The following is a 17354-nucleotide window of genomic DNA, read 5'->3' on the forward strand; positions in this document are numbered from 1 at the left end:
TGTTTTCATGTTAAAACTCACCCTTTGAGGCATCCCCCTCCTTCCCAAACTAGCCAAAATAAGTGTAAGGTATATACAAATTTTACTGTCTTAGGTATTGCCTGTTGTATTACAATTCCAAACATTTGCATACAAGGGCTTTAAACTTCTACAATGGGATTCTATGATTGTTTTGTAGTTCGGAAGGGAGGGAGAGGTCTTAAATGGTGCATTTTAATACCGAAATTTCCCTACTCTCAATGAGCCTTCGGATAAATACAAACTTGGTTCTAAGGGAGAGACGAGGGAAGGATGGATTTAGGAATTGATATAAAGTCCCCAAGACTGTTTCCAGAACTTTTGTTTGGAGGTTATTTTTTGGTTGGTTAACGGTGGGGGGCAAAAATATGAAAAATATGAAACCTATATTTAATCCCTCTTTATTTCTGGGAATATTCCTGGTCTACGCTGCTACTATGAGAGTAAAGAGTAACATTAAACCCCATAATGAGTGGAATTCACTTCGCATAGGATGGGGACTGCCCCTTCCTCATCCATACCTTTGCCTCATGGTCGTAAAAACTTCGGAGGATACTCATTCGATCAGAAATTGAAAGTTCTAGTTTTTTCTTTTAAGTCAACACTGATTGGAAACCAACCAGGTTCTGGTGAGGGGGTATTTTCCAGGGAGGTATTTTTCACACGAGGGGACTTTCAGCGGTGGTAGTAGTGAGTCACCCTGTTAAATTAAGCCAAGGTTATTTCTAATAACAAATAGACTATGCTATGTCAAAAGTGCATAGTATCGCAGCCTATCCCTTAGCAGGCAGCCAGGCTAAACAAGCTAGGCTTTCTCATTACAAAATTGGGTATATACAACAAACTAGACCTTAATCCCTTTAGTGCTTTAGAAACATCTATGAAACAAGAACCAGACTGAAATTTTGGTACCTTTTTACATACAGTAGCTGTTATATTTTCTCTTTTCTGAAGTTCATTTTTTAAAACAAAGTAATGTAATCTATTTTTGTTTGGCAACTTTACAGTTATATAGTATAGCAGGCTGGGGGCTATCAACCAGTGTCAACTGGCTTTCAATTACCTTAAATTAATCATCTTGTAAATGAAAATATTCCTTATTGACAAGAAGGTCATGATCCTATGGAAAGAAAAAAAGTTTGAAAAGATCAGTACAATGTGACAGATCTCCTGGTATCCCAAGTTTTGTATAATTTGGAGGCAAGGAGGTTGTGGAAACAGGAGATGGCAAAGAAGTTTTAATGAAAATCACATCGATCATCCTAATCACAGACAAAAAGTATATAATACAGAATACAAATGTGTTGATGTCCTATCTTCCAATGTTAAACAGAAGGGAGTACCAAATTGATCGTTATCAAAAAACTTGTTTCAATTTGACGTCTGTACTACATGCTTTTTTTTCTGTGTTCCAACAAAAGGCCCGTTCTCTTGCACTATGATCTTACATCTAAGATCTCACATCTTTCTTCAAAGATTTCCCTTCTTTTAATTCATCTTTGTTCTAAGATCTTACAGCTCACTGATGTTAGCAAAAAGACGCCATCTTTCTACCATATAGAACAATGATGAGAGAACTTTGATGATATACTCATCATTGTTCTTAGACCGCTGATCAGAGCAGAATGATGAAAGATGTTTGCAAAAGAATGCTATAAGATGTAAGATCTTAGTGCTAAGATTTCACTTTTAAGCGTTCTTTGTCAAAAGATGTAAGATCTTAGCACAAAGATGAGTAAAAGAACGGCCCTTAAACTTTACCCAACAAACAAGTTCAAACTATTGGCAACATTTTAGCCACGTTTTCAGACTCAGCGAGCTCAAACACGGGTTGTTCTCGTCTAGTTTTAAGTTTCTAGTTTTTTGTCTAGTTTCAGCGGGTTCGAAGTTTCAACCCTGTGTGTTCCTCGAGAACCTGCTTTGTGAAAGCGCTTGATGCACCAGACGAAAACAACCCGTGTTCGAACCCGCTGAGCCGTGAACAACCTGTCTTCAAACACAGGTTTATCTCGTCTAGTGCATAAAGCGTTTCCACAAAGCGGGTTTTTAAGCGGGTGTGTACCGAATATATGATAAAACTGAGCAACGAAATAAGGAAAAGGTTTTTAAGTTAAAAATTTTCGTCGGCTATAAACTTAAACAGACTAGACCCAAAGATAGCTTATGCGTCCTGACCACTCAAACTTAAGCATTGTCCCAATTCTTGCCCAGTTTCCAAATTTGGCAAAGGAGACTGATGTGAAAAACATTGCCAAAGAATGGAAAAGGCAGCCATTTTGTGCTGATCTCAAGAAATGAGCAGATTCTGACCCGGTTTATTTTTGATTTAAAGTACTAGAACGATGTGATGGTCCGAAAGTCAGAAGTTTCTCATTCTCGGGTGAATTCATGATGAAAATGCTTATCATGCACCATTCCTCTGCTTGTACGAGATTCTTCTGTTTGTGTGTTTGGCTTGGTCCCTTTCAGCTGTCAATTAAAAAAAAAGGAGAAATAAACTCGGCTTTACTACTCTCAATCCTTTTCTGGGTGCTAAGCGGGCCATTACCAAGGAATGGAAACCCCCCATGAACATGTTGACACACCCCAACTGTTGGAATACTGGAAAAGGGTACAGAAAATCTGCCACTGCAAGTTGTGCAATGGCTTCTGACTCAGATAGTGATGCTTAGCGTCATAGTTTTGGTCATTTTTTTGTTGTATAGTTTTTGTAGTATAGAACCTCAGACAACTGAAAGTTTCTGAAGCCAGTCTATTGTACCACTATTGTCTGTTGTACCACTTGTGGGGATATATCCAACTCGACCTTACAAGGTGAGTGAAGGATCTTTTAAAGGCATTTTGGAGAAAAATATTGTTCCAACAAAAAAATTATTACATATTAGACCATAGCCCCCAAAGTCACTTCTTTGATCAGTCTCAATTTAAAAAAAACAAGTTTTTTCCTGTATTGTTCGTAGGCAGAAGAGTATATTAGGGGAGGGCTACAGGAGCGATCCTGCCCTCCATCAAGATCTTCATAAAAGGGGAAAGGGGAATGTGTTCACAAACTATTAAACGGAAAGCCAAGTCCTAGTAACTACTTCTGGGCAATATTCTGTAAGAATACAAGTTTCAAATTCGAGTCTTTCCCTTGATTTACATTACAATCATTATTTGGGACCAATTTCAGGGCGGGGCTGTAAATGGTCGTAAATGGCCAAAAACAATAACTTTTCTTGGCCTGTAGTAAAATTTTACTACAGTAATACTTTTTGCTCAGAACAATTTCTTTGAGTACTGTCAGGAGCACATGTACTGTATTGGAAGAAAAAGAAAATGAAGGAATGAAGAAAAAAAGTGAATGAAATGTCTTAAACAAAATTTTCATAGATAGATAGTACTGTATGTCACCGACGATCTACGTGTTACGCGAAAAACTGTTTTTCACATAACACGTGAAAAAAATTGGGATATGCTACATTTTTTTGTCTTTGGTACATTTTTCGAGCAATTTATGGTATGTTTTGCTTTCAAGCTTGGCCAACACTGCATGGCAGTCGCAGTTACATTTAAAAATGGGTGTTACTGTGTAAGACCTTTATTATAAGTTGTTCTTGCCCAAGGGTTTATATTAGAAAACCTTCTAAAGGGTTGTAACTTTATTTCATTCTCCTAGCTCAACAACCTTCCAAGATGCCAGAAAACGCAGAAACTGAAGAATAAATTTTGGTTTTGTCAATTAATTTATTAGGTAGGCAATTAAAGTAGGCTACCACTGGACAAGAGCAGCAAAAGGAAAACTATAAAACAAAAAGAGTTGTACCATTTGATTCCTTATTTTACGCTAAGTCTATTTTACAGTATAGCCTATTGGTTATATTTGTGACAGTGCACCCTACCTGTCCAATGGTCCCAGATATAGTCCTATGATAGGCCCTATACAAAAAAAACTAGAAGAAGAGGTAAATTTCTATGTGGCCATATATTTTATCTTGGATGAAAGTGAAAACATGCCTTTTTTATGTTCTTTCATAATTCAATAATTGCTTCTTTTGCTAATTGCATCTTCAGCCCTTAAAGGGGCCCCAAAGGTTTTTATATGAATTATGAAAGAGCATAAAAAAGCATTGATAAAATTCTACTTTAGCTACTTTGGACTATCTTAGAAAGGGGTTAGGTTAGGAAAATGAAACTTTCAGGGATGGTTCTACAGGCTAAAGTAGCCTATATCCTGGAAAGGTATTTTGTAGTACCTACCTCCACTCCTTCTCCCTCTAGAGGGTCCTGACCTTTGATGACCTTTAAAAATGTGTGATTTATAGAAGTAAAACCTTGCAAAATAGATCTTCTGCTTAAATGAAGTACAACAGAATTGTTTTCAGCTTCACAACTTTGCTCAATCCCAACTTATATGGTTTTAAAGACATGAAAATACAATTCAGTAAGTATTTGAACTTAATATTTTTTTATAGGCTACCTGTATTTAAGGGTACATTTTCTGTCCAATAAACTTTTCTATAACACTACAAAAGCAAACTCTGAAATTGAGCAGAAATTGGTTATTGCCTTCCTTCTACAAAAATGATGCAAAAGAAGTTAGGTTAAACAATGCCTCAGTTGAAAAAATTAAAAACTAAAAAAATACAAACAAAATCATTAAAACTTAAAAAATAAATAAAAAAACCAAATCAAACAAGGGAAACTTTTCAATGCAGCTACAAAATAGACATGATTAATTTAAAGAATTGTGATTAACCACATGGATATAATGAATTAGATAAATCACACTGATTTAACTACCTAAAAATGAGAATAAAATTTGTAATCTAAAATGCCTCTCTTTTTGTTCTTCTAGAGAGCTGCTATTCTGCAAATTTGCCATTTTTTGCTTATGCTTGTGTTTGAAATATTGGTCAAACTGTAGTGGTTAATCACATCTAAATGAAATGTGCTAATGAAAGAAAAGTTGTACCATTGGATCCCTTATTTTATGGTCTTTCCAAAATATCACTGTCACTTTAGTGACAATGCATACTGCCCACTCCCCTGATAGCCATAGGATAAGCTAATACCCACTGTACTCAAAAAGTAAGCTAATACTCACTGTACCTAATCTTGGATAAATATTTTGAATAAAAAAACTTTTATAAACATAGACAGAAGGATCTTAATCTTAGAAATGATGTGGATAGTTGGAACTGAACTAGAGTAAAGGCACTATTGATTTGACTGTTTTTGTAAAAGACCACTTGTCTACTCTGGCAGGCTTAATTTAAAGACTTTTGGTTTGAAAAGGTTTTCAGTATTTAGGAAAAACATCTAAGAATATAACTGTTTGATAAGAAGTTTGAAGTTTTTTTCAGAAAAGGGTGTAAAACTCTGATTTTTGGAAATTGGAGCATTTTGACCTACAAATTTGACAGAACAAAAAAATTACCTGCATTTGATGCGTCAGAACTCAATTCAACATGTGCTCAAATACTTGGGGATTGTTTGTGGGCAGATCTTGGTGCATTCAAAATGCCTATTCTGTTTACTTTGTTTCTTTAGGGCTGTTCTTTTACTCTTCTTTGTGCTAAGATGTTACATCTTTTGATAAAGAATGCTTAAAAGTGAAATCTTAGCACCAAGATCTTGTAGCATTCTTTTGCAAATGTCTTTCATCATTCAGCTCTGATCAGTGGTCTAAGAACAATTATGAGTATATCATCAAAGTTCTCTCATCATTGTTCTATATGGCAGAAAGATGGCATCTTTCATACTTTTGCTAACATCAGTGAGCTGTAAGATCTTAGAACGAAGATGAGTTAAAAGAGAACAAAGATTAGTTAAAAGAACAGAAATCTTTGCAGAAAGATGTAAGATCTCAGTGCAAAAGAACAGACCTTTTGTTTCTCTTCAACTTTGTTTAATGTATAAGCATATAAAACACTATTCAGATAGTGGAAGCCAAAAAGTGAAAGAATTGTCTCAAGTAATGGAACAAAATTGGAAAATCATATGGAGTGTAATTGTGTGACCTAGGTCATATGATTATTTTCTACTTTTTACAATGTTGCACATATGCCACAAGAATAACAACTCCAAATGCTATCTGGAATGGCCCACTTCCTCTTAGCTTTAACAGCCCAGCAAAGATTTCTTTGTTGTTCACAGTGAAAATGTTGTCAACACTTGGCTGTCTCAAAGTTAATCTGCCATTTTAATCCACTTTAAAAATTTTAGCTTTGCCTAGATTTTGTCTGAAAAGTCCAGAATCCTGGGAATATGCATGTCCTACTTAAGATTACTAGAAATTTGTGACACCAAGGAATTTAAAATGTTTCACCAGCATTTTGGGTGGGATAGGGTCTAAGAAAATAGGAGTGGGTTTCAAGAATTTTAAAAAGTTCTTTGTCATTATATTTGACTTAGTGGAATTTACTTTCATATGAAAATTCTTTGCTTCATCCAAAACATGGGTGGGATTTTGAGGAAGGCGCTTTTGGTGTTTCTATAACATACTTCAAGGAACAGAAGGTCATGTACATATTAACACCTTTGAGGGAATCTCTTACTAATTTCATTGATCAGTACTAGACATGAGAGTGGTCCTAACAAGGTTCCTTGAGGAATTCCATGCTAGGTAGGGAGTGGTTCAGAGATAATGTTTTTGTATTTTACTGCTTGGGATCTATATGAAAGATAACATATTAAATTTATTAAGAGAGGGTCAACTTGAAAGTTATTCAGTGATAAATGAATTAGGTTGTTTGGATTAACTAAGTCAAATGTTTTACAATATGAACATGGTATGAGGCCAAGCAGCAACTCGTCAGATGATGGAAGGATCTAGCATTAAATCAGTAAAACTAAAATTAAATTTTTTTTATATGTTTTTTCATGTGAAATATTATTAGAAATAATAATCATCAAAATCTCTTGTTGTTGAGAAAGTACCCATAAATTTGACAACTGTTTTTGTTAGAGGATGCTTGAGTTTTGATGCCAATTGTTTCTCATCTTCTTTACATGTTCAGTGAAGTTTTGACAGAATCACATATATTTTGACAGGGCCTGTTGCTGTCTGTCAACAATTTTGAGAAGGTTACTGTAAGGTATTCTTTAAAAAAATGAATCTCTTGATAGAAGTCCATATCTACATCTGAATTTGGCTGAAGGAACATTTTTAGTCAGCCTGGTATTCCACTACATCAGATAAGAATTTTCAACACTTGGAACATAGTTTCATCAATATAATATTTGCTGCCATTTTAATTTAATTTTATCAAAAAAAGCCACTGTGGCTACATTTTAGAGAAGATCAGATGTATCTTGATGCATTGATGCTGATCCCGATTTGTTTTTTGCCAAAAAGCAACCAATTAGTGACAGTTTGAACATTTCATTGCTAAAAAATTGTGGGGAGCTCATTTGTGTTGTTAACTTTGTTGCCTTCTAATGTTTTGCATTATCAAAAGTTCTTTTTCCAGCAAATATCCCACTTTGCTGTCTTTCTGGCCATCATATATATTCCATTAATTTAATCAAAACAGATTTGTTCCTTGGCTTATTAATTACACAAAGGAACATGAAACAGTCCCTTTTCATAAACATGACCACAAACCAATACACTACCCTTGTGATCAAATGTATAAGCAACCTGTGTGAAAACATGCTTTGTAGAGACATTTAAACCCTTTGATAATGAAATGTACAGAAATATTTTTCTTGTTCACTTTTCTTACAATTTTGGAGTATGTTTGATAATTAGAAAAAATTACCAAAAATATAACAATTGGAGTTATGAACACATCATACTTTTTTTTGTACATCCTCAAATGCTATTTCTGTTTTTTTTTTCCTTTTGTGGTTTTGGAAGTAATTTGAGAATTGTGTTCAAAAACTAGATTCAACTTATAACATTGTGCTTTTCCATTTTATTGTCAACAACCTCTTGTTTTTACAGACCTTTTAGCCTTAAAATGTTTTTTCGAACAGATTGTGGTAACAACCTCTTAATAAGGAACAACTCCACCCAATAGTAACCAAAACCTTGTCAGGAGAAAGCTTTTTGATGCATGTTTATTTCCTCTTTTTTTTTTTTTTTTTTTTTTTTTTTTTTTTTTGCAGGGGTGATCATATCAAATTAATGTTCCTAGAAGATCAGGAGAGGGTACATTCAAACGGAAATTAAAGCTCTAGTGCCCGTTTTAAGTGACCAAAAAGATTGTAAGGTAACTAGCCCCCCTCCCATGCCTCTTTTTTCCCAAATTCGTCCCATCAAAATTTTGAGGTAAACTTTTGGTTCAGCATAGTTGAAAGGTCCAATAACTATGCCTTTAAGGTTAGCATGACCCCTCACAACCCATGGGAAAAAGGACTGTAAGTTACAAAATTTGCCCTTTGCTTGCATAATTTATTTGTTATTTGGAAGTATACAGACATTTTTTGGGGGGTTGATTGGTGCTCTGGGTAGGTTTCCATTGGGATAATTTTCCTTGGGGAGGGAAATTTCGAGGGTAAATTTTGCACTGGGGGGATTTGACAGAATTCTTATACAAAATTCTTTTTATTTGTCTTACTTTCTCTTGTTAACTCAGTTTTGCAGTAGGGTTTGGATTTTCAGCGGGTTTGGATTTCTGGGAAAAAGTTTCCTTGAAAAAGGGAATTTTCGTAGTGATTGAAAAAACGATTGAAACTAGTCTTTATCAAACTAAACTGTGCTTAGTAGAATTTTTCAGGATAGATTGTTCCAAAGAAATTTAAAGAAGGGGGGGGGGATTTTCAGCAAGGATGAAATTGTCCAGGGAAAATTTTACAAGGGGGGTATATTTTACATGGGAGAAACTTTCCATGGACGAGTTTCGTGCGAGGGGAGGGAATTTTACGTTGAGGTTGAGGCAGATTTACCCACATTGTTTGAAAAATGATAAGGAATTAAATTAAAAAAGATAAGTTTTTTTTCAACTGAAAGTAGGGAGCAACATTAAAACTCAAAATGAACAGAAAATATTCCATTTATAATGGGATTGTCCCCCTACTCAATACATTGCTCTTTGGACTAAAGTTTGACTGTTTTTCCCAATTTTTTAAGAATGACTCCTGAAAAACAAGGGTGGCTTAGTTAGAATAGGAAGTGTTTTTAAAAGTGCTTAAAGTTTTGCAGGAAGATCAAGATATTGAAGAGGGGGACGCTTTCACATATGAAATAATTTTCTGTTCGTTTTGAGTTTTAATGTTGTTCCTTACTTACAGTTGAGAAAACTTGTTTTTTATTTAATATCTTCAGAAAGCTTCTCTTTGTACAGCAAATATTCTTGGCTGTGTTTTTGTCATCACTTATGTTTCATTTAGTTTAATAAGACCAGATTTATTTATTGGAATTGTAATCAAACAGTTCATGGTAACAAACTGTAAGTAAGGAGCGACATGGCTCAATAGTAACCGAAAGCCTAAAAAACGGAATTTTAATATCAATTTATATATATATATATATATATATATATATATATATATATATATATATATATATATATATATATATATATATATATATATATATATATATATATATATATATATATATATATATATATATATATATATATATATATGTAATGGCGTCCCAGTTTTTTCAGATAAATGTCCCTCCCAGATTCATTTCGTTTGGCCCCTTAATTATTTTCCTTCTTTAAGTAATAAATATTAATTTTCCTATTATTTTTTGACGCCATTTTGGGTCCTCTTAACTGCATATGTGCTTAATAGACCACGAGGGAAAGAATTGCGCAGTTAGGGAGGTCGGCCAGTAAATTAGCAAGTTTAAGGATTGGCTGGAAAGATTCATTACCACCCTAGTAACCCCCGCCGCGTGCTGCGGCTAGCAGCCTGGGAGGAAAAGTCCATTTTTTAGTTAGTTATTTTTATACCGCATGATTGTTAATGCAGTAAGATTTTTCTATGTACTCTCTTAACTTTTCAGCTGAGGTCGAATCTAAAATAGTTAGTTAGAAATCTTATTGGTAAACTTTGGTTTTAACTGTGGCTATAGACCATCCGATGACGTTAGTATACGGAACCGTTGGAGTAACCGCGGAAATCTCACTAATTTGGGGCCGAAGAGGGATCTTCCCCCTCCAGTAAGTGGCATAGCAACTCCTTGCGCCATTTTTGCCTTTAAAAGTGGTGACCCCGCACGATAAACCTCCAATAAGTGGTGCCAGCGGTACTTACACTCCAATAAGTGGTGGAAGCGAGTTAAGGTCCTATAAGCAAATCTGATAATAAAGAATTCCGCGCTTTCGAAGAGACAGGTTAATTTGGCCTAGACAGTAGCCTATTGTGGTAACATATAAAAAGACAAATATATGCAATCAATTAATGCAATTATGAAGATCTATTATGGGCTAGGCCTTGTGAGATCATAATTGGAAAATTTATGAATCAATATACCGCGCAACTAATTAGTATTCAAAAATATAAGGCTAAAATTGCTGTGTGCCTTGTTAGACAAAAATAAAAATGAATAACGTGAAATTAATGAGTTGAGTTTGCAGTGGGGGAATCTCCGTATTTAAAAGTATTACAGGGTTTAAGGACAGATAAGAAAACGTTGAAAGTTGGGTTATTATTTGAGTGAAGTGAGGGACTTAGATATAATCTTCAGTGACGAAGGTTATAAGAGCATTGAGGACAGCAAATTAGAAGAATTTGTCAGTTTGTGAGCATATTGGACAAGGAAGGTGGGAAGCACCTGTCCTATTGATTAATCTGCCCAGGAGGAGATTATATTTGGAATGCGAGTATCCAGGGAGGATACGTGATTTGTTTTGCGTGGTAGTTCCCACTAGTGGAATATTCGCGCGGTTTTTCTGATTTTTTTCTGGTCCAACCCCTGTTAATTCGTTTTTCGGAGATATATTTCACTCGCGTAAAACTGTTGTTTTGAAAGAAGTCGTTATTCCCTAATGAAGTCTAGACATTCCGGTTATTTGAAAAATTGTTGAATCTCATTACACGGAGCTGATAATTCACAATAGTAATTGCGTACCATAATTTTTGCGTGACAGTTTTTGAAATTACCAAGATTGCCTAATTGAATAAGACATAATATAATCAGAGAGATGTATACGCGATAAAATGAGGGGGCACGAAAAAAACTTAGGAAGGATGTGTGAAAAAACAAAACGAACTAACCCCTCAGAGGCTGTGCCAAATGAAGGGGAGTTAGGAGTAGCCTATAAAGAAAGAGACAATACAGATAGACAACGAGTAGACTCAGAAAACGAGTTAAGAGAATATAATAACAGTGAGATTCAGAATAGGTCAAGTATCAGGAGTAGTAGAAGCTCAATTTCGAGTAGGAGCCCGCAAAATAGTACTCAAATAGATATGACACGACAACTATTTAATTTCATGGAAAAAGAATGAGAGAAAGATTGACAAAAAATAGAACGAAAGGAAGAGGCTGATAGGAGAGCTAGAGAAAAAAAGGAAGAGGCTGATAGGATAGCCAGAGGAAAAAAGTAAGAGGCAGACAGAGAGGAAAAAAATACATAATGGAAACGATTGTAGGGAGAAAGTCCCAAGAGCCTCAGAAATCGTCTACAATAGAGATAAAGCAGGCAGTAAATGTTCAATCAATGAAAGAAACTGAAGATGTACATTTATACATATACAATTTTTAAAATACGGCAGAATTAAGCGGATTACCGAGAGAAAATTGGGTGACAAGAATACAGCCCCTCCTTAACTACAAAGCACAACTTGCATATAAAGCATTACCAATGGAATACTCAAGGGATTTTGAAAGACTAAAACAAGCCATTTTTGAAAAATTTCAACTCTCCCCCGAGCACTTTCAAAGAAGGTTTAGAAGCGAAAGAAAACAAGACAATGAAACATATAAAGAATTCGGGTACAAATTGAAAGATATGTGTTTAAAATGGCTAGAGTTAGAAAATTATAGAATGTATGAAGACCCGGAAGAGATAAAAGAAATATGACGGAAGTGGTAAATAAAACAGTAATGGAACAATTTTTAGAAAATACCCACAGAGAATTTAAAATATATTTGAAAGAAAAGAACCCAAAAACAAGCAAAGAAATGGCGGAAATGGCAAATAGATTGACCGAAATAAGAGAGGAAGTTGAGGAGACAGACATATTTCAATATAAAGAGTATAACAAAAATAGGCACTATAACACAGCGCAAGGAGAACTAACTTGCTATAACTGTGGTTCCACGGGGCATTTTGCAAGAAACTGCCCCAATACATATGACCATACACCACATAAAACGACAGCCTGGGCCATGACCCGTAATAAGGAAAAAAATTACGCTTTTGCAGAGTCGCATAAAATATACGGAAAGTTGAACGGGGAATTAGTCGAAATGGCAATTGATTCCTGCAGTGAGCAAACCTATGTGTGAACTGGCCTAATTAATAGAACGGAGATATACCATAAAAATAAGATTACAACATTATTTTATTATGGAGATAAGCACCCATGCCCGTCTGCTTAGGTGAGAATAGAAATTGCAAAGAAGGACGGTACTGTCCAGAGAAAAAATAACAAAAGTAGGCTTAGTACCTACTCTAGCAGTGTATGGTGTAGTAGGAGGAGACTTTGGGGGTATCGAAAATCTCCTATCGTTAGAAGCGACTTCTTTAACAGAGGAAAAATTACAAAATTACACTACGACGGAAAAATATGCTACTTCGTTGACAAGGCGAGAAGGTGAACCGGCCCTTAAAACAAATGAGAAGGCTGTGCCACCCTATTGGAAAAACGAAATGCATTATACGCGTGTTCAAAATGCTGATAATCTCCAATAATGGAATGCAGAGGTAATAAGACCAAATAATATTGAAAATAAGACACGCGAAATTGATTTTTCAGGAAAATTTGCAAATAATAGAAAACTTGAGAACACTTTTAATGAATATGAGACGCTAACAAGCACAGGCCAAAATGAAACGCTGAGTGTACCAGAGAAAAATGAGACGAAATTTATTGTACGCGCTTTTCCTCGGAAAGTTCGAGAGATTTTAGTAGAATATGAAAAACCAAATGTCAGAGTTAAATTCCCATTTGATGATGAAATATTTGTTTCTGCGGTAAGAATAAAAAAGACTAAAAGAGAGAAGAAAGATATTAAGCGGAACTACAATAAAGAAAGACAGTCGAAGATGGACACTAGAGTCCAATTCAGATTTCATGACGATTTATTTAATGCTACTACAAAACAAAAGAAAACTAAGAGAGAGAAAAGAGATATTAAACAGAGCTACAATGAAATTATTCAGTCAAAGATAGTGGACACTGGAGTCCAAATTAGATATAACGGTGATTTATTATTTTGCGTGAATGGCAGAATTGAGAAAAGTAGAGACGAAAAGAGGAATGCAAAAAAGAGAAAAAATTTGGAGATTCAGCCTGCAGTGGCGAAAAACAAAAAATGTTGGATGGGCTGTGCCTGGAAAACATGGATAATAAGGGGGAAAAAGAGGTCAAAGACCCATGGGGAATAAAACAAGATGGCTACAAAATAGAGATGAATGACCTACAACGGGTTGGGGGAAAGTTGGGAGATATTGAATGTCGAGTCGGATTGGAAAAATTTGGAAACGAATCTGAAATTAGTATTATCAATTCAAAAGATATGTCGATCCTCTATGAGGGGGAGGAATCCCTTGGGGAAGATCCCCTGCGGGAAGTCGCGAAAGATAGCCATTTTCCTCAATGCACAACTGGCGGACAAGTTGTGATCCCTTTACCGAGATTTTGCCTTTCTGATCTGGAGTCCTTGGGGGATGCTTTCTCCCAGTCACTTCATACTTCACCAAAACCGTTGTCCAGCAACCCTATTCATAGCTGTTATTCTTCATGGGAGTCGACAAGTATTTCCGGCAAATTGTATTCAGTGGGAGATGTATCCAAATTTCATTTTCAATTAGCATCAACGTATATTCTTCAGTTAAATATCCCAGGGGAGGGAAACCAGAAAAAAAGCGAGTCATGGTTCGCTCAGATTTTTACTTCATTTTCCTGAACCCTTATCGTTTTCACAGGCCTGTGTATTTTCGGCCTTAGACTATTTGAAATTATGCCAAGGCCCAATTTACTTTTTTATCGAGATTTGGAGTTGTTTCCACAGATGGAAATTAAGAGGCTAGTGCAGCCAATTTTTCACGATGGCTGGCATCATCACATGTGCCAGAAATTGATTCTCTGCTCCTCTCACTTTAACATCAGGTTGTTTTAAACATGGTGAACAGATTCCTATGCATTTTATTGATTTAAAATATTTTGCTAATGTTAAAGTGAGAGCTGTTGAGTATTTCAGAAAATTTTCTTCTTGTGTCTATGTGAACATAGATGAAATGAATGTAAATACTTATCTCATTGTCAGATGCAAATAAACAGAGAATGTTCTTGTTATAAGTCAGATGATAATCCTTGTTAATAAACTCTCGGTGCGAAGAAATAAGATTTAAATAACTCTTTCTTTTGCTTTTTTCTTTACTTTAATTAAAAAAAAACTTTCCGAAAAAAAATTTTTTCAAAGAAAAGTAAAGGCCATTGTAAACTTAAGATCAGCAGATACAAATACCTGTTAAAATTCTAACCCAAAACGAAAATAAATTGAATAAACAATCATTGCAAAAATACATACAACAAGTTATAATATAAATCAATAAATAAATATTAAAGCGAGTCATCCCTCTACTGAATACGCCAATCAAGCTTAAAACGAAAAAAACAATATTTTGCTATTGAAGTACAAATGAAACCCAAAACGAACAGAAATTAAATAAACAATCAATGCGTACAAACTTACAATAGATACCAATATAGGCCTAAATTAATAATTAAATCTTAAAACGAGTGAAAATTAAATTGAATACGGTATGCAAATCAAGCTTGAGACGAATAAAAATCACTACGAACAAGAGTTTCAGGGTGCTTCAATAAGTTTGAAAATTAATGTTAAGAAAACTAAGTCACTAAGGCTAGGAATAAGTGAAGATGAAAAGGTGACGTTGGGTAATGAAAAGATTGATCAAGTGGGCAGCTTCGCTTGCCTTGATGGTATTACTAGTAAAGATCTTGGGAGCAGTGAGGATGTTAAAAGTAGATTAGCCAAGGCTCAGGGTGTTTTTTCACAATTAAAGAAAAGTTTGGGAGAATAGGAAGATAAGTCTGAAAATCAAGATTAGAATATTAGAAGCTATAGTGATGACAGTAGTCAAATATGGCTCTGCAGCATGGGCGCTTCGAAAAGCGGATGAAGATTTGCTAGATGTTTTCCAGAGAAATTGCTTAATGATTGTTCTGGGTACCCGGCTGACTGACCGTATTTCAAACAATAGGCTGTACAAAAAATGTGGTTCAATACTGCTCTCTAGGGCTATAATGAAAGAAAGATTGAGATGGCTAGGGCACGTTGTGCGGATGAAGGATGACAGATTGCCGAAGATTGTTCTTCTCAGCCAACCGTCCAGGGCTAAACGGAAAACAGGTCGTCCTCGTCTGGGGTGGGTGGACGTCATAAAGAAAGATTTAAAGGTAATGGGAACTTTGTGGGAGGATGTAAAAAGGGAGGCTTTGAATAGATTGGGTTGGAGGAGGAGCGTTCGTTGCTGTGTTGGCCTCGGGCGGCTTGGTCCTGCAGTGAGTTGTTAGTAGTAGTAGTAGTAGTAGTAATTAGCCATGTCTCTTGATGCCTAATGCAAAATACTTGATTTTCAATTCCGTTGATTTTTAATTAAAAATCAAGTATTTTGCAGTAGGCATCAAGATATGGCTAATTGTAGAAAGAAAAAAGCCAAATCAGATAGTCCATGTAATTGAGAGGCAAATGTTTAAATGGCTGCACGGGTAAATGGCGGGAGTAATTATGACTCTCATATTGGATCTCATTTAATCAATTAACATTAATTGATTGAAAAGGTGGGTTAGGGGACTTATTTCACTAACTGTTTCCAGTTAGTTCGAGTATTTGTTCAAGTTCAATTTCTGATATATCAATCCCCAATCCCTCCTAAATGCATCTAGCTCAGTATGTATGTATACCCAAAATTTTCAAAATGTATCAGATCCCACATCCTAAACAAACTTCAATAAGCACAGGTCTAATGGGAATGTAGCTATCCCTATCCCTAGCTATACATCCAAAGATAAATGTACCCAGGGAATACAAATGTGTATCTTTTTCCTCCAAAGCTGAGAACATTGTATAATAGCCTACTACTTAACATTAGAATAATCCCTTCAAAAGGTTGATAAACATATTTGTTGCAGTTTTTACTCTCACTCAGGATAACGCTTGTTCTTTAGATCCCCCAAAATACATTCTTGGCTGTTCTGTACTCCTTTTTTTGCGGATGTTTTAAAAAATGTTTTAACGACTAATCTATCTAAAACATTAAAATATTGCATTAAAACATTAAAATATTGCTGGATACTGAAATTCCCTCTATTTCAGCTCACCAGATGTTACAATTAATTAGTGGTGTACAAGCTCACGACCTTCAGGTCTGGATCAAAATTTTTAAAACCAGGGTCTCCTAATTGCCCCAACAAGTTCTATATTTTTTCTTAAGGAGAATCTCTTTGGGACCTTGCATGTATCCAGTTAGTGATGTTTGTTCACTTCTTTTTTAGGCTTCAGACATTCCCTATTGTGGAAGGGAAAACTGGGCCTTATACGATTGACTTACTTTCTACAAGAATCACAGCTTTGGGTGCTGTTAAGAAAGACATATTTATTGTAGACTGTGAAACTTTTACGCAGCCGACTGCGATTCCAAATGTTGGTAAGAATTTCCTTCATTCCTATCTATATATTTGCCAAAAATCTTAGCCCATAGACGTAGTTGTCTCTACTGTTTAGAGGACAGGGGGCTAGAAGATTTTTCAATGGAGGGGAGTGGAGTGTGAGTATTAAGAGCGGAGGATAGGAGTGTGATCCAATCAACACTAGTACTAATGTTCTAATAGTTCCTTTGGATATTTATGAGGTACTTCTCTTATCTGTCACTGCCTCATAGATGTGCCGGGATATTTAGGCCACGTTGAGTCCTTAAAAGCAATCCTGATAAAGCACTCTGTTTCAGGAGTGGCTAATGAGGCAAAGTTTTTCATTAAGATGCTGCAAACATAAAGGATGTTGGTGTTGCAAGAATAAATCTAGAATGGGCTCTCATATAAATCAGTCTCTCCCTCCACCATCTCGCACGCGTAAAAATTTAAATGGGATATTTTACTTTTATGTCGGTGTTGACCTTGTTCCATGATAGTCTGTGATCCAGAGGCCTGGTCAGGGGGAGGTTCACCTCTGTTGCAGTGTGTTTGACGGTCGGTTT

The 17354-nt window shown here is 35.5% G+C and overlaps 1 protein-coding gene across 1 annotated transcript in view; it reads left to right on the forward strand.

Annotated features, from left to right (window-relative positions):
* The first annotated feature begins 3547 nt into the window (after positions 1–3547).
* Positions 3548–17354, forward strand: part of MED20 (Mediator complex subunit 20) — a 47064-nt gene continuing 33257 nt past the window's right edge. Inside the window, exons 1-2 of the mRNA XM_089106596.1 lie at positions 3548–3589; positions 16654–16805. Coding sequence (XP_088962722.1) covers positions 3576–3589; positions 16654–16805 — 166 coding nt within the window. The 5' untranslated portion in view covers positions 3548–3575. The remainder of the gene's footprint in view (positions 3590–16653; positions 16806–17354) is intronic.

The sequence above is a fragment of the Artemia sp. Qi Xiang Cuo genome, chromosome 21, assembly GCF_049724085.1.
Source record: "Artemia sp. Qi Xiang Cuo chromosome 21, ASM4972408v1, whole genome shotgun sequence".
In the NCBI taxonomy this organism is placed as follows: domain Eukaryota; kingdom Metazoa; phylum Arthropoda; class Branchiopoda; order Anostraca; family Artemiidae; genus Artemia; species Artemia sp. Qi Xiang Cuo.